General features: G+C 44.3%; 1 protein-coding gene across 5 annotated transcripts in view; it reads left to right on the top strand.

Moving 5' to 3' along the window:
- Positions 1-22641, top strand: part of LOC119966976 (dynein heavy chain 8, axonemal-like) — a 1648910-nt gene that overhangs the window by 410520 nt on the left and 1215749 nt on the right. For all 5 annotated transcript variants that reach the window (XM_038798944.1, XM_038798946.1, XM_038798947.1 and 2 more), the window contains one exon: positions 7476-7575. In XM_038798944.1, coding sequence (XP_038654872.1) covers positions 7476-7575 — 100 coding nt within the window. The remainder of the gene's footprint in view (positions 1-7475; positions 7576-22641) is intronic.

The raw sequence follows: 22641 nt of genomic DNA on the forward strand, positions 1-22641 counted from the left end.
GAGAAACTGGACTTGAACTAGGGGTTAGGGGTTGCGGGGGTCGGTTGTAATACTTTATTGCTGGATTCTGCTGTTGCTGTGTTCTCTTTTTCTGTACTTTTGCAATTTTGATATGGTTATTTATGGGGTGTTTGTTCTGTTATTTTTTGCTGTGGGGCATTGTTTGAGTTTTGTATCTTGCGGGGAGGATTGGGGGGGGTTTGTTGTATTCTATGTCGGGTTGGGGGTATGGAGTGGGGCTGGTATTTGGGAGCTGCATCAGAAGGGTGTGGTGGGGCAGTGCGAAAGCGCGTGCTTTCCTCTGGTTTCCTGCCCTGCGGGGCTGGGGGGTGGAGACGATGACGGGGTAGGCGGGGCCTTAACTGGTTCTTCCCCACGCTGGAGCGGTGCCTGGAGGAGGGATAGCATGGGGGATGATCCCACTTTGGGAGCAGTTGGGTTATTGGCGGGAGTTTCCGGGGTCAGCAGAAGTTAGCTGACCCACGGAAGTACAATGGTGGACGGTTCGCGGCTAGGAGGGTTCCTAGCCTGGGGGGGGGGGGGGGGGGAGTGGGGGAAAGGGGAATACCGGGTTGCTGCTGGAAGGGTCAGGAAGGAGCTGGTGGGGGCCGGGGGGATAGAGGTGAGGTATTGTCGCTGTGGGGACTGGGTCGGGAGGGGGTGCTGGCCTGGGGCGGGCAGTCGACGGACTATGGCTAGTCGACGGTGGAGGGGGCGGGACGCCCTCTGATCCGGTTGGTCACCTGGAATGCGAGAGGATTGAATGGGCCGGTGAAACGGTCGAGGGTATTTGCTCATCTGAGGGGGCTAAAGACAGATGTGGCAATGCTTCAGGAGACCCACTTGAAGGTGGCGGACCAGGTCCGTCTGAGGAAGGGGTGGGTGGGGCAGGTTTTCCACTCTGGGTTGGATGTGAAGAACCGGGGAGTGGCGATTCTGGTAGGGAAAAATGTGTCGTTTGAGGCATCGGAGGTGGTGGCGGATAAGGGGGGTAGGTATGTTATGGTTAGGGGCAGGCTACAAGGAGAGAAGGTGGTACTTGCTAGTGTGTATGCCCCAAATTGGGACGATGCGGGCTTTATGAGGCGTATGTTGGGACGGGTCCCGGATCTGGAGGTCTGATCATGGGGGGGGGACTTCAATACGGTGTTGGATCCTTCACTGGATCGGTCCAACTATAGGACGGGTAGGAGGCCGGTGGCGGCCAAGGTACTGAGAGGGTTTATGGACCAGATGGGTGGGGTGGATCCATGGAGGTTTGTGAGGCCGAGGGCACGGGAGTACTCTTTCTTCTCCCACGTACATAGGGTCTACTCCCGGATAGACTTCTTCGTGGTGAGTAGGGGAGGCCGAGTATTCGGCCATTGCAATCTCCGACCACGCTCCGCATTGGATAGAGTTGGAGATGGGGAGGTGCGGGACCAGCGCCCGTTGTGGCGGTTGGATGTGGGGGTTGTTGGCGGAGAAGGAGGTGTGCAGGAGCGTCCGGGCAAGTATTGAGGGGTACCTCGAGGCGAATGATACGGGGGAGGTTCAGGTGGGGGTGGTCTGGGAAGCCCTGAAGGCAGTGATTCGTGGGGAGCTGATATCCATCCGGGCACACAAGGAGAGGAGCGAGAGGAGTGAGAGGGATAGACTGGTGGGAAGGATGCTGGAGGTAGACAGGAGGTACGCAGAGGCACCAGAGGAGGGACTGTTGGGGAGAGGCGCAGCCTGCAGGTTAAATTTGATTTGCTGACCACGAGAAGGCGGAGGCACAGTGGAGGAAGGCACAAGGGGCAGTGTAACGAACATGGTGAAAAGGCGAGTAGGATGCTGGCTCATCAGCTCCGCAAGCGGGATGCGGCGAAGGAATTGCTGGAGCGAGAGACAAGAGTGGGAATGTGGTGCGGAAGGGAGTAGAGGTAAAAGGTCTTCGGGCAGCACGGTAGCATGGTGGTTAGCATAAATGCTTCACAGCTCCAGGGTCCCAGGTTCGATTCCCGCTGGGTCACTGTCTGTGCGGAGTCTGCACGTCCTCCCTGTGTGTGCGTGGGTTTCCTCCGGGTGCTCCGGTTTCCTCCCACAGTCCCAAAGATGTGCAGGTTAGGTGGATTGGCCATGCTAATTGCCCTTAGGGTCCTTAAACAGTAAGGTTAAGGGGGAGTTGTTGGGTTACGGGTATAGGGTGGATACGTGGGTTTGAGTAGGGTGATCATTGCTCGGCACACATCGAGGGCCGAAGGGCCTGTTCTGTGCTGTACTGTTCTATGTTCTATGTCTTCAAGGACTTTTACGGGGAACTGTACCGGTCGGAGCCAACGGGGGAGAGGAGGGGAATGGAGAGGTTCCTCGACGGGCTTTCTTTCCCGAAGGTGCAGGAGGAGCAGGTGGAGGGGTTGGGTGCGCCGATTGAGCTGGAGGAGCTAATTAAGGGGATCGGGCAGATGCAGTCAGGGAAGGCACCGGGGCCGGATGGGTTCCCGGTGGAATTTTATAAAAAGTTTGTGGACCTAGTGGGCCCCTTGCTGGTGCGGACACTTATGAAGCGTGGGAGGGGGGGACTTTGCCCCCGACGATGTCGCGGGCGCTGATCTCGTTAATCTTAAAGAGGGACAAGGACCCCCAGCAGTGTGGTTCATACAGGCCCATATCCCTCCTCAACGTAGATGCCAAGGTGCTGGCAAAAATCCTGGCCACCAGGATAGAGGACTGTGAGCCAAGGGTTGTACATGAGGACCAGACAGGGTTTGTGAAGGGAAGGCAGCTGAACACGAATGTGCGGAGATTGTTGAATGTCATCATGATGCCGGCGATTGAGGGGGGAGGCAGAGATAGTGGTGGCGCTGGATGCGGAGAAGGCCTTCGATAGAGTGGAGTGGGGGTACTTATGGGAGGTGTTGGGGAGGTTTGGATTTGGTGAAGGGTTTATTAGATGGGTGAGGCTGCTATATGAGGCCCCGATGGCGTGCGTGGCCACGAATGGGAAGAGGTCGGAGTACTTCCGGCTTTACCGAGGGACCAGGCAGGTTTGCCCCCTGTCCCCCTTGTTGTTTGCATTGGCAATCGAGCCGCTGGCGATGGCGTTGAGGGATTCAGAGAGATGGAGAGGTTTGGTGCGAGGTGGGGAGGAACATAGGGTGTCGTTGTATGCCGATGACCTGTTACTGTATGTGGCGGACCCGGTGGGAGGGATGCCGGGGGTGATGGAGCTGCTAGCTGAGTTTGGGACCTTTTCAGGTTATAAACTAAATTTAGGCAAGAGTGAGGTGTTTGTGGTGCACCCTGGAGACCAGGAGGAAGGAATTGGTAGGCTCCCGCTTAGGCGGGCAGGGGAGAGTTTTAGGTACCTGGGGGTGCAGTGACCAGGGACTGGGGGACTCTTCACAAACATAATTTCACCAGACTTGTAGATCAGATGGAGGAGGAGTTCAAGAGGTGGGACATGCTGCCATTGTCCGTTGGCGGGGAGGGTGCAATCCGTCAAAATGACGGTGCTTCCGAGGTTCTTGTTCCTCTTTCAGTGCCTACCCATCTTCATCGCCAGGGCCTTCTTTAGGAGAGTTACTAGCAATATTTTGAGCTTTGTGTGGGCACATGGGACTCCGAGAGTGAAGAGGGTTTCCCTGGAGCGAGGGAGGGATAGAGGCGGGCTGGCGCTGCCCAACCGTTTGCGGTACTATTGGGCGGCCAATGTGTCAATGGTGCGTAAATGGGTGATGGAGGGGGGAGGGGCGGCGTGGAAAAGAATGGAGATGGCGTCATGTAGAGGTACGAGCCTGGGTGCCATGGTAACGGCGCCGTTGCCGCTCTCCCCTAAGAGGTTTACCATGAGCCCGGTGGTGGCGGCGACCCTTAGAATCTGGGGACAGTGTAGACGGCATAGGGGGGAAACAGGGCGCTCGATGGAGGCTCCATTGGGTGGCAATCATCGGTTCATCCCGGGGAACAAGGATGGGGGATTTAGGGGGTGGCAAAGGGCGGCATCAGTAAATTGTGGGACCTGTTTATTGGCGGGAGGTTTGCGGGCCTGGGGGAACTGGAAGATAAATTTGGGCTTCCCCAAGGGAACATGTTCAGATACTTGCAGGTAAAGGCGTTTGCTAGGGGACAGGTAGAGGGATTCCCTTTGCTGCCCTCGCGGGGGACGATGGACAGAGTGCTTTCGGGGGTGTGGGTCGGAGAGGGGAAGGTGTCGGACATCTATAAGGTAATGCAGGAGTTGGAGGAGTCGTCAGTGGAGGAGCTGAAGGCTAAATGGGAGGGGGAACTTGGGGAGCAGATAGAGGACGGGACTTGGGCGGATGCCTTGGAGAGAGTCAACTCTTCCTCTTCATGTGCAAGGCTTAGTCTCATCCAATTCAAGGTGCTGCACCGGGCCCACATGTCCGGGACTAGGATGAGTAGGTTCTTTGGGGGTGAGGACAGGTGCACCAGATGTTCGGGGAGCACAGCGAACCATGCCCATATGTTCTGGGCATGCCCAGCACTGGAAGAATTCTGGAAGGGGGTGGCGGGGACGGTTTCGAGGGTGGTTGGATCCAGGGTCAAACCAGGGTAGGGAATCGCGATTTTTTGGAGTTGCAGTGGAGCCGGGAGTGCAGGAGGCGAAAGAGGCCCGTGTCCTGGCCTTTGCGTCCCTAGTAGTCCGGCGGAGGATCTTGCTGCAGTGGAAGGATGCGAGGCCCCCAAGTGTGGAGACCTGGGTCATGACATGGCGGGATTATAAAGTTGGAAAGGGTCAAATTTGCCCTGAGAAGATCAGTACAAGGGTTCTATAAACGGTGGCAGCTTTTTCTGGACTTCCTGGCTCAAGATAGGTATCTTGATCAATAGAAGCAGCAACCCGGGGGGGGGGGGGGGGGGGGGGGGGGGGTGGGGGGGTGGGGAGGGGGGCAAGGGGTGGTGTTCCTTATTATGTTTCTATATTTTTTCGCTACGGTTATGTAACTTAACATTGTGTTAATTTAAGCTTTTGTTAATATGTTGGGTTGTTCATTGAGGAGGGGCGAAGGTTCATGATTGTTGTCATTACTGTTATAGTTGGTATTTTAGTATGGTTTGATGTTGTCGTATGAATTCAAAATTTTTCAATAAAATTATTTTTTAAAAACTATGCTCCCTGGTGACTGACCCCTCCACCTTAGGAAGAGTGTCTGCCCATCCACTCTATCCATGCCCTCATAATCTGTAGACCTTTACCCCTCAGCCTTCGTCATTCTAATTAAAACATGCCCGAGTCTATTCAGCCTCTCCGCATAGTTAACACCCTCCAGACCAGGCAACATCTTGGTAAACCTCCTCTTCACCCTTTCCAAAGCCTCCACATCCTTCTGGTAGTGTGGCGACTGGAATTGTGCGCAATATTCCCTGTGGCCTTCCCAAGGTTCTATACAACTGTAGCATGACTTGCCAGTTTTTCTACTCGATGCACCGTCCAATGAAGCCAAGCATTCCGTATGCTTTCTTGATTACCTTGTCCACTTGCGCTGCTACTTTCAAGAGATCTGTGGACCTGCATGCCCAGATTTCTCTGACTTTCTATATTCCTAGAGTGTTGCCATTTACGATATATTTCCCCTCTATGTTAGACCTACCAAAATACATTACCTCACATTGTCTGGATTAAACTCCATTACCATTTCTCTGCCCAAGTCTCCAACCTATCTATGTCCTGCTGTATCCTCTGACAATCCTCAACACTACCTGTTACTCCACCAACCTTGGTGTCACATCACCCGAGTACACTGGTGCAGTGATTAGCACTGCTGCCTCACGGCGCCGAATCCCAGTGTTTGATCCAGGCTCTGGTCACTGTCTGTATGGAGTTTGCACATTTTTCCTGGTTTTGCATGGGTTCACCCCCAAAACCCAAAGATATGCAGGGTAGCCGGATTGGCGACGCTAAATTGCCCTTAATTGGAAAAAATGAAATTGGGTGCTCTAAATTTAAAACAAAACCTTGGTGTCACATTAACACTCTTGTGACCATACTCTGGTGCCTGTTCGAGTATTGTGAGGGAGGAATTCAGAATGTCAAATTCGCCTACCAAGCATGTCTTTCTGGGACTGTGGAAGAAACCGGAGCACATCGGAGGGAAACCCACGCTGACACGGGATCAGGGTTCCACGTTCGATTCCCAGCTTGGGTCACTCTCTGTGCAGAGTCCATGCGTTCGCCCTGTGTCTGCATGGGTTTCCTCCGCTTTCCTCCCACAAATCCCGAAAGACGTTCTGTTAGGCAATTTGGACATTCTAAATTCTCCCTCTGTGTACCCGAACAGGTGCCGGAATGGTGGCGACTAGGGGCTTTTCATTGAAGTGTTAATATAAGCCTACTTGTGGACACCTATAAAGATTATTATTATTATTATGGCACATATTATAAGCAGTCACTCAATTCAAAGGGTAATTGGGGGATGGGCAATTAATGCTGGCCCACTGAGCGACTTTTCCATCACATGAATGAAAACAAAAAATTGAGGTTTGCTGAAAATTAAGGCAAGGTAATCTCAGAAAGAAGCAGTCAGAAGCCTAGAAACTCTCTTCGGAATTGAAATATATACTGCCGTACGTATCATGGCGAGGCAGTGGCGTAGTGGTGTTGTCACTGGACTAGTAATACAGAGACCTAGGGTAATGCTCTGGGGATATGTGTTCAAATCCCACCAGGGATTCTGATCCAATTGCCTGGAGGGTGAGTATCTTTCTGTAAAATGCTTCCAATGGCTGCAGGACATCTAAAATGATTAGCTTTACAAGTGACTTTGAACATTGTGTTTGTCCTCTGCAATTTTACTTTAAAGCCATGTTGAGATCTTAATGATATCATCGAACTACAATTTCTATGAAGCCCCTGCCTGTCTGACAGGTGGCTCACCTGACTAAAACGTATGTGTAGCGACAAAACAGATTGGCAGGAATGAAACACTTTGGAGCAATTTAACATAATTTCTCTATTTATATCTATGACTGTGAGTTACCACAGCAGCCGTAACATTGAATTTCTAATTATGTACCTCCCTTTAAAAGAAACAAAATCAGAGAATTTACCAGCCAATTATTGGATGAGTGAAGAAATTTTCCAGCCATTGCAATTCACTTTTCCCGGCGGCATGAAGTGGCTTCAATGGTAAATCCCAATGACAGACTGTGGTAGTATAGAATCCCGCCACCAGTGAATGGCGCACTGCCGAGAAACATGCAACACCGCCAAGAAACATGCGACTGGGGAACTGGAGAATGCTGCCTATGTATTGGTAATTGGATATGATCAATGTGGACAACGGTCCTGAACATAATAATGTTATTCTAGATTGTAATGCAGATCATTGTTCTGTATGCTCATATATCATCCTCATTTAAAATACATTTTTAATTTTGGCTGTTATCTCAATTAAAAATGATTCTTTCAAAATAAGTTGTACAATGACTGTGCTTGAGTTTCATGACTTTAATTAAATGGTAGTTGGTATGTGCAAAACTTGTTCCCTCAGATTTCAAAAGTTGGGTATACCATCCCTGGAGTCAGAAATTGAAATTACAATTGAACGTATTCTTCAACACTATTCAGTGGAGTTAATGACCATACAAAAGGTAAGAATATTTGCATTAAAATGACTTCCAGATGCACATTATTACATTTGTTTTTCTGTATTATGAACTCACATACTAACAAGTTAAAAATGTTATGCTTATGCTTCAGTAGAACTTGGCTTGGTCAAATAAAAATTGAAATATGCATTGAATTATGCAGTCATTAGAGCATAGAAAGACACCATTCAGCCGATTGAGTCCATATCAGCGCTCTGTAGAACAGTGAAGTCAGTTGTATTCCCTCACTATATTCCCATAGCCCTGCAAGTTACTTCCCTCAAGTACCAATGCAATTTCCCCTTGAAATCATTAATTGTTTACACTTCTACTGTCATTGTCAATAGACAGTTCTAGGTTATTATCATTTCAAGATAAAAGGTCTTCCCCTCTACCTCTTGCACAAAACTTTGAATCTGTTTCTCCCAATCCTGACTAATCAGTTGACAGGAACAACTTTTCTTTGTCTACCTTATTCAACCCCCATCTTAAGCTTTAGAAAATGGTCGCGAGCAGTGGCGGACTGGCCAGGGTGTCAGCCTTGCCCGATGGCAAGTGGGCCCCTGATGAAGTGGGCCCCCTATATCAAATAAAAATGCAATAAAGAAACAAACACAGACAACTGTTTTAGTATAAAAAAGGAATAAGAAAAAAAAGAGAACAGGACACAAATAAGCAGTGCATGAAAAGGAACGAAGCAGGGGAGGTAGTGGAAGGATGTGGAATAGGGGGGCCTGGGTCGGGCGTAATTAAGGAAATTCCATGTTTTCAGCAAGAGTGTGTGAATTTAAAGATAAAGTTACAATTCGTGATTTGAGATGGTCGGCAACTTCAAAGGATATTAAGCAGTAGTCTTGGTTCAGCCGGTACATCGGTCTGGGGCCCGGAGAGCCAAGAAGGGTCCCGTGAATCTCTGAAGGGCCCTTAAAAATTATAATTAATTAGATAAATAAATCTCCAACTTCTTTCCTGAGATTTGTATGCTAACTTAATGAAATATGATTGTTTTTAAAAAGAGCAATACCAAATAAAAGTGCAATAAAGAAACAAACAAATAATCACTCAGTGTATGAAGGAACGAAGCAGTGTTAAACGGATGTGAAAAGGAGTGGAGGGGGGGGGGGGGGGGGGGGCTGGTTCACCCGAGTCGGACATAGTTGGAAATCCACGTTTTCAGCAAGTGTGTGAATTTAAAGATAAAGTTACAGTTCGTGACTTGAGATGGTCGGCAACTTGAAAGGATATCAAGCAGTACATAGGGTCGTGAGGTCACCGAAAGGGAGAAGCGGTACCTTTGACCGTGAATCATGAGGTCAAAGATATTGAAGTGATAAGCCATGATCGGTAAACTCAAAGGGTTGCGACTTGTAACACTACACTGGTATCAAACTGGACATGTTAACTTTGGTCGTGGGACCATTCTTAATGTCTTACTGTAGTCGGACCAAACTTCTAAGTTTCAACAGTTGTCTCAGTTGCTTGCTGGTGTGAACACTGGACAGTGGATTGTCTCCTCTTCTGAAGCTGCATAGGCCACAGTAGTATTAACTAATGAACATAGCCTATTGAAGTGTAAGTAAGTTATTTTATATTTTTTATCAAGTAGGGGTTTATCTGGCGTTCCTTCAAGTTATTCTTGCAATCATCAATATTCATTTTTCCCAATGTGGGCTATTTTTAATTAAGTTTTTATTTCAGGAATATTACCCCAACCAGCATGGAAAAGAAAAAGCATAAATCTGGTTCACTAAACGCAAAGAACAAAAAGAATCAGAAAGGAAGGAATCAGCCAAGCGATGCAGGCCTATTACAGAGTTTATAATACCACAAGCACAATTCACATCAATATCCAGTTCGCAACAAATAATCAAGAAGCAAGAAACAATGCTCATGGTGATGATGCAATGACATGCGAGTTACAAGAACAGAGAAGAGCTACTTTGAATGTAGAGACAAATACAAGTGCATCCATTACTAATCAACCCCAGGCCCAATATTTCTTCTGGTTTCCTTGTTCCGGTATCTGTACTGCCTGTAGTTGAAACATCTGAACACATAGCTTCAACTAGTGACAGGGAATCAGATATTCCTTCAAGCATAAATGACTTGGTTTCTGAAGCACATCCTGTAAATGAACCTACGCAAGAAAATGAAAGATCAATTACTGGAATCTTCCAATATCCATCACGAGCAAAGCTAAAACAGTTTTTGCTGAACATCCACTTCAGCCACTTGATGATCTGCCATTGATGCTCGTTTGTATGAGAGGAAATTATGAATGACTCAGTCCCAAGAAAATGGCTAACATATAACAAAGAAAATAGATGCTTATATTGTTCATACTGCTTAGCCTTTGAGTTTCCCAACACTTGTAACCATCAACCCTTTGTACGTGACTTTAGTGACTACAGGCGTTATTAGCCAGAGCTTGACTTTACATGAATCAACAACAACACATGTCAGAAATGCTCAGCAATATATCAGTGTGGTTAATGATGGCACCTTAGATAAAAAATTTTTGCAGCATCACTAATTAAAAGGAAAGAAGAAGTATTGAAGCAGAGAGTATTGTCATGAGGATTATAGACATCATAAAGATGTTAGGCAAGCAAGCACTTCCTTTTCGAGGTCACAGAAATGAATCGGCCTACACTAGATAATGAGGTTCTGAATCATGGCAATTTTTTAGCTACAGTGCAGTTGATGGCAAAATATGACCCCCATTATGGCAGCTCACGTTTCTGCAGTGCAAAACAAGTCTAAACAAAGAATCAAACGATTAATGGGCAGCACGGTAGCATTGTGGATAGCACAATTGCTTCACAGCTCCAGGGTCCCAGGTTCGATTCCCGGCTTGGGTCACTGTCTGTGCGGAGTCTGCACATCCTCCCCGTGTGTGCGTGGGTTTCTCCGGGTGCTCCGGTTTCCTCCCACAGTCCAAAGATGTGCAGGTTAGGTGGATTGGACGTGATAAATTGCCCTTAGTGTCCAAAATTGCCCTTAGTGTTGGGTGGGGTTACTGGGTTATGGGTATAGGGTGGAGGTGTTAACCTTGGGTAGGGTGCTCTTTCCAGGAGCTGGCTCGATGGGCCGAATGCCTCCTTCTGCACTGTAAATTCTATGATCTAGAGCAACAAGGAAAGGCTCAAAGTAAAGGCCGTGGTGGACTTGTTACATACCTGAGTAGTAAAACAACTATAAACATGTTAATCAAAATTATGAAGAATATGATACAAGAAAGAATTAGTCATGAAATTTCTCAAGCAAAATATTATTCTATTCAGGTTGATTCAACACAAGATAATTCATCCATCGATCAGTTTTGCATTATTATTCGGTATGTGCTTAAAGGTATTATCTGTGAGCGACTACTTGCAGTTGTGCCAAGTAATGATGTTACAGGACAGGGACTTTTTGATCTATTGATTGAAAACTTACAGCATCTTAAATTGACCCCCAAAAATGTTATCTGATAGCACAGATGGCGCTGCAAGCTACCATGGCCAGTATAATGGTTTACAAAGTAAAATTGCTGATGTGGCTAATCAACATGTTCATATATGGTGCTTTGCCCATGTCTTGAATTTGGTGATAACTGAAACAACAAAATGTTGTGTGCATGCAGTTTCTTTTTTCAATTTGCTCCAGAATATAGCAACTTTTGTGAAAGCATCATACAAGAGAATGGCTGTATGGATAGAAGTTGTTGGAAAACATCTAGGACAAGAAAAAATGAAACGATTTAAAGCTAATTGGTGAGACCAGATGGTCAGGAAAATCTAATGCAGCAACAACTATATTTGGACGTTTTGATGATGCCGCTGCCAGTACTTTCGTAAATCTATTGACATGCTTATCAATGATATAAGATTCAGAAAAGTTTGATGCAAAACAAAACATGAAGCAAATGTTTTACTTCAAAGTCTTCTAAAGTTTGAAACCATATTGACAGCATTTACTTACTTGTATATATTGAAACTACAACCCCGTTATCAAGTTATCTACAGACAAGTGGTTTAGATATGTTTACTGCATGGAGTTTGGTAGATTCAGCTACAACAAAGTTGAAGGAACAGACAAGAACATTTGATAACGTTCACAGCAAGGCTTTGGAATTTGTAAATAAATGTAATGACAGGATTTCACAGATGAATATGGATGAAAATCAAACATTGGAAATTGATGCGTTGGAAACAGCATTGCCAGTTAAGAGGCAGAGGAAGAAGAAAAGAATGGCAGATGAGCTTATTGATGATGAAATAAATTCCTCAGATTCTCTAGCTGATTTTCGAGTAAATGTGTTTAACCTAATAATGGATCGCATTGTCCAGTCACTAGAATCACGCTTTTTTACAACACAAACAGTTGTATAAAGATTTGTCCTGCTTGGACCAGCAAAGTTTAAAACTATTGCAGAGAAGGGCCTTGAAGATGAAGCATTGGAAGGTATTATTAAGCTGTTTCCACAAATCAGCAAAGATCAAGTAATATTGGAATTGTTTTCTTTTGCTTCAAACTTTGATGTATGAAAGCTATTGCTTAATGATGGTGAGAATATGGATTCCAGTTGCAACAATTGTAAAATTTGCAGCACTTGCCCATCGTGTGTACTAAAAATTCTGGCATCCAACAGACTTCATGACAAGGCATATGATAACCTTTATGAACTTTATAAAGTCATCTGCACACTATCCAAGTGTTACTCAAGTCCAATGTGAGAGAACATTTTCAAAGCTAAAGATCAGAAAGACAAGGTTAAGAAATTCGCTGTCTGAGGAGAATTTGGAATCATAAATGTTGCTTTCCATTGAAAAGGAATTATAGATGAATTGGATGCAGAAGCAATTATTGGCAGATTCGCACAATCATCTAGAGAACACAAACGATTGCTCTTAATATAGTGGACTGCATGCAATGCTCTATTGTGCTTTTGAACTATCTGTTAATGTGTAAATTGTGCAGTAAACTATTTAAAAATATCAACCAATTACTAAAATTTAAAAAAAAATTCAATTATAACATTCTGTATTTACATTTGGTATCTACTGCCAGTAATATGTACAGTACATGTACACTGTAATTACTAAGAAATACACATTTTTTCCACAAAAATTTTAATTGTACCCTTTTTTCATATGTATGTTTGAAAATTTTATTTATTCGTTATGAAAATTAAATGATAGCGTTGTAGTTGTGGGTGGGCCCCCTTTGTCTCCTGGCAACCAATATTTTTAGACCCAGTCCGCCACTGTTCACACTAACCCTACTGCACCCCCAATTGATGAATTTGAGATGAAATACTATTATTGAAATGTTAACCGTAATACTTATCAATCAATAATTTGACTGTATATTCACATATTGAGTAATCAGTAGTATCAAATTTGACTAATTTATTAATTGTTATTTTGTAATAATGATCTTTAAGAATTTTTAATGATTATTGTTGAAATGCTTGTTGCAATGCTAAGTGTCCATTCTATTGTTTAAAACTGCAATGACAATATGAATGAGTTATTCTTTGCGTTTTTACCTATCCTATCGCATTAATGATGTCTTTTATCTTATTCTGATATATCTCACTTGATCTTTCGATTTAGCAAAGGGCCGAATTGTAGAAGCCAGGTATTTCTAGCATGATCTAACATGATCTCATAGTTAGGGATCCTCTCGGAAGGAGCGATCACAATATGGTGGAATTTAAAATACAGATGGAGGGTGAGAAAGTAAAATCAAATACTAGTGTTTTGTGTTTAAACAAAGGAGATTACAAGGGGATGAGAGAAGAACTAGCTAAGGTAGACTGGGAGCTAAGATTTATGGTGGAACAGTTGAGGAACAGTGGAGAACCTTCCAAGCGATTTTTCACAGTGCTCAGCAAAGGTTTATACCAACAAAAAGGAAGGACGGAAGAAAGAGGGAAAATCGACCGTGGATATCTAAGGAAATAAGGGAGAGTATCAAATTGAAGGAAAAAGCATATAAAGTGGCAAAGATTGCTGGGAGATTAGAGGACTGGGAAATCTTTAGGGTGCAACAGAAAGCTACTGAAAAAGCTATAAAGAAGAGTAAGATAGAGTATGAGAGTAAACTTGCTCAGAATATAAAAACAGACAGTAAAAGTTTTTACAAATATATAAGACAAAAAAGAGTGGCTAGGTAAATATTGGTCCTTTAGAGGATGAGAAGGGAGTTTTAATAATGGGAAATGAGGAAATGGCTGAGGAATTGAACAGGTTTTTTGGGGTCGGTCTTCACAGTGGAAGACACAAATAACATGCCAGCGACTGATAGAAATGAGGCTATGACAGGTGAGGACCTTGAGAGGATTGTTATCACTAAGGAGGGAGTGATGGGCAAGCTAATGGGGCTAAAGGTAGACAAGTCTCCTGGCCCTGATGGAATGCATCCCAGAGTGCTAAAAGAGATGGCTAGGGAAATTGCAGATGCACTAGTGATAATTTACCGAAATTCACTAGACTCTGGGGTGGTCCCGGTGGATTGGAAATTAGCAAACGTGACGCCACTGTTTAAAAAAGGAGGTAGGTGCAGAAAGCAGGAAATTATAGGCCAGTGAGCTTAACTTCGGTAATAGGGAAGATGCTGGAATCTATCATCAAGGAAGAAATAGCGAGGCATCTGGATAGAAATTGTCCCATTGGGCAGACGCAGCATGGGTTCGTAAAAGGCAGGTCATGCCTAACTAATTTAGTGGAATTTTTTTGAGGACATTACCAGTGCAGTAGATAACGGGGAGCCGATGGATGTGGTATATCTGGATTTCCAGAAAGTCTTTGACAAGGTGCCATACAAAGGTTGCTGCATAAGATAAAGATGCATGGCATTAAGGGTAAAGTAGTAGCATGGATAGAGGATTGGTTAATTAATAGAAAGCAAAGAGTTGGGATAAATGGGTGTTCTCTGGTTGGCAATCAGTAGCTAGTGGTGTCCCTCAGGGATCCGTGTTGGGCCCACAATTGTTTACAATTTACATAGATGATTTGGCGTTGGGGACCAAGGACAATGTGTCCACGTTTGCAGATGACACTAAGATGAGTGGTTAAAGCGAAAAGTGCAGAGGATACTGGAAGTCTGCAGAGGGATTTGGATAGGTTAAGTGAATGGGCTCGGGTCTGGCAGATGGAATACAATGTTGACAAATGTGAGGTTATCCATTTTGGTAGGAATAACAGCAAACGGGATCATTATTTAAACGATAAAATATTAAAGCATGCCGCTGTTCAGAGAGACTTGGGTGTGCTAGTGCATGAGTCACAGAAGGTTGGTTTACAAGTGCAACAGGTGATTAAGAAGGCAAATGGAATGTTGTCCTTCATTGCTAGAGGGATGGAGTTTAAGACTAGGGAGGTTATGTTGCAATTGTATAAGGTGTTAGTGCGGCTACACCTGGAGTATTGTGTTCAGTTTTGGTCTCCTTACTTGAGAAAGGACGTACTGGCGCTGGAGGGTGTGCAGAGGAGATTCACTAGGTTAATCCCAGAGCTGAAGGGGTTGGATTATGAGGAGAGGTTGAGTAGACTGGGACTGTACTCGTTGGAATTTAGAAGGATGAGGGGGGATCTTATCGAAACATTTAAAATTATGAAGGGAATAGATAGGATAGATGCGGGCAGGTTGTATCCAGTGGCGGGTGACAGCAGAACTAGGGGACATAGCCTCAAAATAAGGGGCAGTAGATTTAGGACTGAGTTTAGGAGGAACTTCTTCAGCCAAAGGGTTGTGAATCTATGGAATTCCTTGCCCAGTGAAGCAGTTGAGGCTCCTTCATTACATGTTTTTAAGGTAAAGATAGATAGTTTTTTGAAGAATAAAGGGATTAAGGGTTATGGTGTTCGGGCCGGAAAGTGGAGCTGAGTCCACAAAAGATCAGCCATGATCTAATTGAATGGCGGAGCAGGCTCGAGGGGCCAGATGGCCTACTCCTGCTCCTAGTTCTTATGTTCTAATACATCTAATATAGGTAAAAGATCGCTGTTTAAGCGTAAATATTAATTCCCAGTTTTAAAATGAAAGAAACACATATTTTGCAAACTCATTGTCATAGTTTTAAGTAACACAGAAGTCTGATAAGACAAACACTTTTCATTACATTTCTCCAAGGACAGGGCTGAATCATGACAACGAGGTGGCAGGAGTAAAGGTTCTACTGTTCTCACGCCGTTCGAGATTAGGGTTCAATGTTTAGGGTTAATGTTCAAATTTGGATTCTGCATCTTGCAGAATTCTCTTTCTTAAACACATTTTTCTTCGATTAACTTGCAATTTTCTCAGTTTTTAATTGCAACTGTTGGTATTTTGACTCCACTTCAAAAATTTGATTTTGGAACTCTATTTGAAAAGATAACTGCTGGAGTTTAGAGGTTTTGTTTTGCAATTCTATTCTAAGTTCATCATCCTGTTCAAATTTGGATTTTACATCTCGCAATTCTCTTTCTAAAACACATCTTTCGTCAATTAACTTGGAATTTTCAACTTCAATTCGCTCTGTTGTAACTGTTGTAATTGTAACTGTTGGTATTTTAACTCCACTTCTGAAATTTGATTTTGGAATTCTGCTATTTGAACAGATAACTGTTGAAGTTCAGCATCATCATGTTCAAATCTGGATTTTGCATCTCGCAATTCTCTTTCTAAAACATGGGCGAGATTCTCCGCAAATGCGGAGAATCGTAAAGGCTGTCGTGGGACAGGTCGTGACCCACGGCAGCCTTCACGCCCACCTCCGGGGCCGATTCTCTCCCCCGGACAGGGCTAGGAGCGCGGCCCCGTGCGTCACGGCCGCACGTCAAGCGTCACGCTGGCTGACATCAGCCGCGCATGCGCAGTTTGGACAACGCCAACCCGCGCATGCGCAGTTGGCGTCTTCTCCCTCAGCCGCCCCGCAAGACGTGGCGGCTTGATCTTGCGGGGCGGCGGAGGGAAAAGAGTGCGTCCATCACCGATTGGTGGGCACCGATCGCGGGCCTATGCCCCCCTTGGCACGGCCGTGGTACGGCCGTGCCAATCAGGCCCCCAGATGCCCCAAACGGGCATCTGGCGCCCGTTTCACGACGGCAGCGAGCAGGTGTGTTTGCTGCCGTGTTGAAACGGGCGTGAAGGGCCGGCCGCTCGGCCCATCGGCCTCAGAGAATCGGCGCTCGCCGTAAAAAATGCAGAGCGGCGATTCGTGGCGTGGGTCGGGTGCGGGGGTGGGGGGGGGGGAATAGCGGGAGGGTGTGAAAAATGTTGGGAGGCCCTCCCGCTATTCTCCCACCCGGCGTGGGGGGCGGAGAATCGCACCCCACATCTTTCGTCAATTAACTTAGAATTTTGCAGTTCAGTTCACTCAGTTTTTAATTGCAACTGTTGGTATTTTAACTCCACTTCAGAAATTTGATTTTGGAATTCTGCTAATTGAACAGGTAACTGCTGGAGTTCAGACATTTTGTTTTCCAAATCAGTTCTAATTTCATCGTCAGATTCAAGTTTGGATTTTGCATCTCGCAATTCTTCAACAACTGCAATTAGTTGGTCTTTAGTGGACCTATACTCATGATCAGTTTTATTTTGAGTAATTATCTCTTGCTGTCTGCGTATTTGTCCCATAATTACCAGGGACCATTTTACACGTTCTGCACTGTGCAATCGTGTGCATTTTCCCCATGCTCTCTTGATATTATCAAAGGACCACTGTCCTCTTGGGATATCATACTTTGATTCAATTTTTCTTGAGGTCTCACATAGGTCAAATTGTTTACAAAAGAAAGACCCAAAATCCCCCAAAATATCTTTAATAGAAACATCTGGTATCCCAGATCCTCCTTTTATCGTCGTAGGGAGTAATTTTCTGCCTTCTAAAGGCTCTGAATCTGTACTTTCATCTGGATCAGCCATAAATTCAACCTTTCACCAAACTTTTTGTGTGTAGGCTGTGTTAGTCTCAATGACCGGCACCTGATTGATTTAACACAGTCTATAAAAATGTCCTTTTCAGGGGTCGAAGCACTGATTGATGCGGCTTTAAGACTTTTAATGGGTGAAAAAGATATTTCTTACCCCAGTCTAGCCGTGGGATCCGACTGTCTTCCGGGCCTCCTCCGATTATTCCCGAAGCTTCCGTCGTCGCCTGGGCCTCCTCTGATTTTTCCCAAAGCTTTCCGAACCTCTCCGAAGGTCGTATCAGAACTCCTCCCCTGTTGCCGACTACGCCAATTGAAAGATTTTGACTGTCAGTTGAGGGATTTTGAAACCACTAATTCAGGGTTATATTGAAGTTGGTGCCATCCTGAAAAGGAGTTTAGTGGATAGCCTGCAGATTTCCATAAGTTGACAGATTTTTGGATGTCAACCTGGTACCTTTCATTTTCACATGTATATGCTCCAGAATGGGTCACCACAGAGCGAGGGAGACTTTGATAGATGTACCATTCTGCTGTTTCTGAAGCATTAAAGGGAATAGTTAAAAGGGAATCCCCTCCCCTGAGTTAGTAGGGGTTGCAATACATACCCAACAATTGGAAATGTTAAAGTTTCAGCATATATCTTAGATATGTAAAGGAATGTGTTCTTATTCATTTCTGGTACAACGTTCACAAAGCCAATCAAATAACTGAAAATTAAAATTGCGGCAAACATTTTACTTGTACGCACGCTTCACGTGTGATGTGTGAATCCAACTTTTCTTTCCTTTTAACTTTACAGCAGATTGGGTGGTGAGAAGGATTGCGAAAGGACCTTCCCACTTGGATCCCAAAGGTTCCTTTTGCAGCTTTTTGACATACACTTCTTCACCGGGCCCCAGGATAGCCCCACACAGCTAACACCTGTTGAGAAGCAGAGCTAACAGCATTTGTTAGATTTGGCAGTAAGACAGCAAAGCATCACTCATTAAATGACAGTCTGCTTTCTGCAAGTCAATAGTTCCTGGCAGAGACATTGGTCTGCCTGTGATGATTTCAAAAGGACTCAGGCCTGTTGTTCTGTTTGTTGTAGCTCTAATACTGCATAATACTATTGGCAAAGCTTGGACCCAATTCATGCCTTCCTGGCTGTATTTAGACAGTCTTTCTTTCAAAGTTCGATTCATACGTTCCATTTGTCCTGATGATTGTGGATGATAAGGACAGTATAAATTCCAGTTAATGTTTAGTAGTTTACAGACTTCCCTACAAACAGCTGCTGTAAAGTGGGTTCCATTGTCTGATCAATGCTAGCTGGTACTCCCCATCTGGGGATAAAGTCTTTGCATAGCACTTTGGCTGTATGGGCAGCTGTCCCTCTTCTAGCTGAGCAGCTTCCACCATCTGGAGAATTTATCCACTATTACAAGGACGTCATTGTACTGTTGACATTTAGGAAGAGTGATGTAATCTACTTGTATATATCCTGGAATGGACCTGCAGGAGCAGGAGCTCTTAATTGAGGCATTGATGTTATAGGACCCAAGTTATTCTTTTGACAGGTTACACATCGGTTTGCTACCAATTGTGCATGTTTCTTGAATCCTTTACCACACCAACTTCTATGGAATCGATCCATCATTTGTTGAGGTGATATGTGTCCCCATAAATGAATTTGTTGAGCTAAGAAGGGCATTAGTGATTATGGTGCGACTGGTTTACAAGTTTGAATTCTCTCCAATGTCATCATCATACGGTTGAATACCTGATTCTAACCATGTCCATTTTTCTTCCTTTGTACAATCGTTCTGCATTTCACGTAAATCATGTAAGAAGGTAGTTGCTCCCAATTTGTAAATGTGACTGGATTCCTGATGCCACTGAGAGGCACTAAGGGACGCAGCTTCCCTTGCTGCTTGGTCCGCAAGAGCATTTCCTCTTGCTTCCATAGTGTAACCATGCGTATGGGCTTTACATTTTAGAACTGATACTTCTTATGGCAAGGTCATAGCTTCTAGAAGATCTCGTACTTCCTTTCCATTTCGGATATGTGTACCTGCTGTTGTGAGAAATCTTCTTTTTTTCCACAGATGGCCAAAATTAGGTGCTACTCCAAAACCATATCTGGAGTCAGTATAGATGTTAGCAGTTCTATCTCTTGCCACATGATATGCTTCTGTTAGTGCCTTTAATTCGGCCTGCTGAGCTGATGTACCTGGGGGCAAACTTCCTTCAGCTAATACTTCATATGGGCTTGTGATTGCCCACCCAGCTTTTCTGATACCTTTGTCAATAAAAGAGGAACCATCAGTGAATAAGATTAAATCTGGGTTCTGTAGTGGCTCTTCTTCTACTAAACCTACTTCTTCCATTTCCTCTATTATTTTCACACAGTCATGCCCTTCTCTCTCCCCCTCCTCTTGTTCCACGGGAAGTGGGAGCAAAGATGATGGGTTTACAGGACTGGCTTTGTGAAAATATAGGTTGGGAGCTTCCAAAACTGCTGTCTGTCTAGTCCATCTAGCTGATGTAACTTGTGACACTCTGTTCATAGATAGTAGAGAATGGACTGAATGTGGACATTTAATGATTAACTTTTGGTCTAGAACAAGTCCTGATATAATCATTACAGCTCGACATGTAGCTTCCATGGCTCGTAAACAACTGCCAAATGCTAGTGCCACATTGTCATGTTTAAGGGAATAGTACCCAACATGTATTAACTGATCACCATGTTCTTGAGCTAGTACTGCAGTCATGTAACCATCTCTTTCATGAACAAACATGGTAAAAGGTTTTCCGTTGTTTGGAATACCTAAGGCTGGCGCTGAACATAGGACCTTTTCAAATTCAGGAATGATTGTTTTTGTTCAGAATTGAGTTTAATTTGATCTCTTGATTTTCTGTTTCCTTTTAAAATATCATTCAATGGCTGGCATAACTGAGTATAAGAATCAGTCCAATTTCTGTTCAAATTACAGAGTCCCAAGAAGGATCTGACTTCCTGTACAGTTGAGGGTTCTTTAGCTGCTTTGATGGCAGGAGTTCTGTTTTGAGTAAGTTCCCTTTTGCCTTTGGAAATTTTCTGTCCCAAGTAAACAACTTCTTCCTGGGTAATTTGTGCTTTGGCAAAGCTAGCTTTGTGACCATTAGTACTGAGGTGGTTCAAGACCACCCCTAAGTCCTTTTCATGATCATCTTTATTGATGGAGGCTAACAGAACATCATCTACATACTGGATAATGGTGGAAGGCAGATCAGGCAGTTGCCTGATGTGATTCTGCAGAGCCATGTGGTAAACAGTTGGGATATTGTGAAAACCTTGCGGTAGCCTAGTCCATGTGAACTGTTGCTGATTGACTGTAAAAGCAAACCATGGTTGTACTTGTTCAGCTAGTGGTACTGACCAGAAGCCATTTGCCATATCAATGACTGAAAACCATTGAAGGTCAGGAGTTAAAGAGTTAAAAATTGTAGACGGATCTTCCACTAAAGGAGCTTTTCTGACAATGAATTGAATTGCCTTTCTGTAGTAAGGTGCCATGTGCCATTAGCCTTTTTCACAGGCCATGCAGGGCTGTTTGATGAACTGTGAATGCGCACTAAAATACCCCTTTCTTCAAGTTGTTTTATTATAGGTAGAATGCCTTGAATTGAAGTTTTGTTAATGGGGTATTGTTTGGTACAAGGTGGAGCTGATTCCATGAAAGTAACTGGTTCCATTTTCAAAAGACCACAATCATTTTTGTGAATTGCCCAAATTGGATGATTTTGTATTTCATCTTTTTTTATGTATCTAATGGACCAGGTGATTTTCCCATTATTGAAATTGAGTGAAGAATTTAGTTGTGATAAGATGTCCATACCTAGAAGTGCTTGTGTTACCAGACCTACCCATATTGACGCCATCAGTTGATGTGGTCCAAATTCTAAAAGCAATGGTTTAGTCTTCCGAAGAGTGACAGAGTCTCCTCCTGCAGCAAAAGCTTCAATTTTCTCTGAAGTTAGGGGAAAGAAAGCAGCATTCTGTTCAGTAACACAGGTAAGTCCAGCTCCAGTATCAAATAAAAAATCGATATGAATACCTCCCACTCTTAATGAAATATATAATCCATAATTTTTCTGTTCCAAAAGTGCATTTAGAGAGAAATGGAGAGAATCATCAAGAGTGGGTCTAGTAGTTTTTTGAATTATCATACGGAGAGCGTCTTTGAGCTGGAGGACAGCTGTTTAACATTTCATTCATAGCATTGTTATTATCGTGTAGATTCCTAGGTGGGTACGGTTCGTCCCTACGTGGGTAAGAATCCTCCCTACATGGGTAAGGTTCCTCCCTAAGTGGGTAAGGTTCCTCCCTACGTGGGTAAGGTTCATCCCTACATAGAAATGGCTGGGAGGGTTTAGAATCTTTGTACGTAAATCTGGGTCTGTCTTGTTGGAATGTAACCCTAGGTGCATCTTGTTTGTGCACATTACATGGTTGACCACGAGGTGGAAATGTATTGTAGTGAACATTATCTACTTCATTATCATCTCTCGAATCCATCCGTTGTTTAAGATAGCATTTTGCCATCCTGTGTCCTACTTTACCACAGAAAAGACATTGTGGTATTATTTCCTTATGTGATTTTAATGGAGCCCTGAAGCATGTGGTGGTATTGTAGTTATTGCTGATATTCCTGCAGGTGCCAGAGGCTGAATTTGAGTAGCTGCAGTGTTAAAGCTTGTGAGATTGTGCAAACCACGATCTATCTGAATGCACCGATCAACTATGTCTCGGTATGTGCCAGTTGTGGCCCAAGCTGGTAAAACCAATTCAAGGCAGCAGAAACTTCAGGTTTAATACCGGCTACAAAAGCCATTTTTAATGGACTTAAAGTGCTTGCATCCCATGTGTCAGTTTCCTCTGCGAGTGTCATTCCCGAATATTCCATCCAAGTATGTAAAAATCTTTCCCCAAAATCCTGAATATCTTCATTATTTTTTAGAATGCAAGATGTGATCTTAGACCAATCGGTCCTCGGGGGACGAAATGTTAATAGCCAATTCTGGACTGCTAGCCAACCAGCTTCTAAATTTTGCAAATCGTCTCCAAGGGCTGCTTCCATCTCAGTTCTCAATTCAAGGTTACCAGCTGCACTTGCGATTACTGGAACTCAGTAGAAATTCA

This window comes from Scyliorhinus canicula, chromosome 6 (assembly GCF_902713615.1).
Source record: "Scyliorhinus canicula chromosome 6, sScyCan1.1, whole genome shotgun sequence".
NCBI classification, from domain to species: Eukaryota; Metazoa; Chordata; class Chondrichthyes; order Carcharhiniformes; family Scyliorhinidae; genus Scyliorhinus; species Scyliorhinus canicula.